Here is a 1934-nt window from a genome sequence, read left to right as displayed (position 1 = left end):
CTTAATTAAAAAATATATACCTTAAAGTTATTAAACATCGCCTGGCATATACTGTTTGGAATCTCGCTCCAAGAGTGATAAGCCTGTGTATAGAGTCTTCTAACACAATCTTTTAAAACCCGAGCAATTTCCTTTGTAGGATGCCACCTGCAAAACACATAATAAATATGTTAGTTCATGAATAATATATTAAAGTATAAGAAATAAATAAAATAAACTAACAAATAGATAACAAAACAAACTTACGATGATCCATCTGGCTCAATCATGACTCTACCAAGTTTGTCCTTCTGACCAGGAGCTAGAGCAGACATTGTATCATGTGGTGTAGCTGTAGACGAGGGTGATACATCAGGATGCACAAAACGCTGAGTCAATGGAGGCGTACCGGCCATAGCATTTGACTGCTCGCTACTAGAATCTCCAAGCCTCATAGCAGATAACTGAGGAGATGTACCTGTGGGAGATGGAGTACCTATGGGAGATGGAGTACCTGCCGATAAGGGTCATGCTCGATGAATAGCCTATAAAGGTAGGTCCTCGTAGCGTCGTGAAGGCAATGGATGTGAAGTAGCTGAAGCACTGACTGGTCGACGGTAATTAGGATAATATTGCCGAGGATCCGCTGTACCAAACGGAACAGCAAATAAATAAGTATCATGGCTGATGCGCTCTGGCGCAGAAGAAATAGATCCTGTAATATCCTCAGGATCTATCGGTCTCCTAGACTTCTTCTTCTTAGCATGTTTAGTCTGGCTAACTCCAAGATGCTCGTGATGTCTATCACTGTCACCGCCTGATGACATCTGTATGCAAATTTTAATATATATAAAAATCATAAATTAAATAAAATATCAAAATACACTTACATATATACTATCTACCTTTCATTCTACACTATTCCTCCTCGCTTATTTCAATTCCATCATTCTCCCATTCTTCCTCCTCAGTTGTTTCATTTCATTATCGTCCCATTCTTCGTCATCAAATGATTCATTTTCCTCATTCTTAGATATTTCTTCCTCAACATTCAATATCTCATCATCAGATACTTCTTCTAATATGTGTTGAGGATGTTGTAGTGTGGTTTCCAATTCAACATCAACTTGTTGTTGAACAATTGCAACATCATTTTGATACGCCACATCTAAGACATTGTCAATTTCAATTCTTCCCACAAGCTTACTTTTTATAACAACCCACCAATCAGTTTTTTCTCTACGCAATGGATATGAAGCGTAATACACTTGTTTAGCATTTTGTGAAATAATAAAATGATCATAACTTATGTATTTCCTGGTGTGCTTAACTTCAATTAAATTATGTTGATGGTCCACCTTTGTGCCTCTATGTGATGGGTCAAACCACTCACACCAAAACAATACAATCTTCTTCTTAGGCCAACCTGAAACCTCACTTCAATAATCTCTTGAATGACACCATAATATTCAATAGTTTGACCAGTACCATCAACATCACCTTGTATATAGACACCGCTATTATTTGTTTTCTTGTTCCTAGAAACTTCTTCAGTTTGAAACTTAAAACCATTGACACAATACTTATTCATTGTCAGTACTTGAGATGCAGGTCCAAGTGCTACTTCTTTCACTAATTGCAAATGTTGGACACTTGAGTATTCATCGTAAACCTACATGATTGTTATTTCAAGTAATATAATTTAGTATAACATGAATATATTATTAAATACTTAGGGATTGCACACTTACATAGTTCCTCAGCCATTTGGAAAATTCTGTATAGATGGCTTCATTACCCCATGTGTTTACGAACAAGCTGATCATTTTACATTCAAGTATTTCATTAGTTAATGATCACTTATTAGTATGTAATTTAATAACATATTTTTAACACTTACTTGACGTATGGTTGAATCTCTGGACAATTAAGCAAAATATGTATCACAACTGATT

General features: G+C 35.8%; 2 protein-coding genes across 2 annotated transcripts in view; both read right to left on the bottom strand.

The window, feature by feature from the left end:
- The window catches only part of LOC107059112 (uncharacterized), an 831-nt gene extending 397 nt beyond the window's left edge, over positions 1 to 434 (bottom strand). Inside the window, exons 1-2 of the mRNA XM_015305541.1 lie at positions 247 to 434; positions 21 to 147 (exon numbers count right to left, since the gene is read on the bottom strand). Coding sequence (XP_015161027.1) covers positions 21 to 147; positions 247 to 434 — 315 coding nt within the window. The remainder of the gene's footprint in view (positions 1 to 20; positions 148 to 246) is intronic.
- A 90-nt stretch (positions 435 to 524) lies between these two features.
- Positions 525 to 1815, bottom strand: LOC107059111 (uncharacterized). The gene is made up of 2 exons (XM_015305540.1): positions 1731 to 1815; positions 525 to 806 (listed from the first exon to the last, which is right to left on the bottom strand). Exons 1-2 carry the CDS (start codon positions 1803 to 1805, stop codon positions 525 to 527), a joined length of 357 nt encoding a protein of 118 aa, XP_015161026.1. The 5' UTR covers positions 1806 to 1815.
- Positions 1816 to 1934: the final 119 nt, after the last annotated feature.

This window comes from Solanum tuberosum, unplaced genomic scaffold (genome assembly GCF_000226075.1).
Source record: "Solanum tuberosum cultivar DM 1-3 516 R44 unplaced genomic scaffold, SolTub_3.0 scf00843, whole genome shotgun sequence".
Taxonomy (NCBI): Eukaryota; Viridiplantae; Streptophyta; class Magnoliopsida; order Solanales; family Solanaceae; genus Solanum; species Solanum tuberosum.
Note: the sequence above shows the minus strand (reverse complement) of the source record. Positions and strands in the feature narration are given on the sequence as shown.

Coding starts and splice junctions, on each gene's coding strand:
- LOC107059111 (XM_015305540.1), bottom strand. CDS start 1,805: ATGATCAGCTTGTTCGTAAACACATGGGGTAATGAAGCCATCTATACA. Junction 807..1,730: donor CCAAATGGCTGAGGAACTAT/GTAAGTGTGCAA, acceptor ATTTGCATACAG/ATGTCATCAGGCGGTGACAG.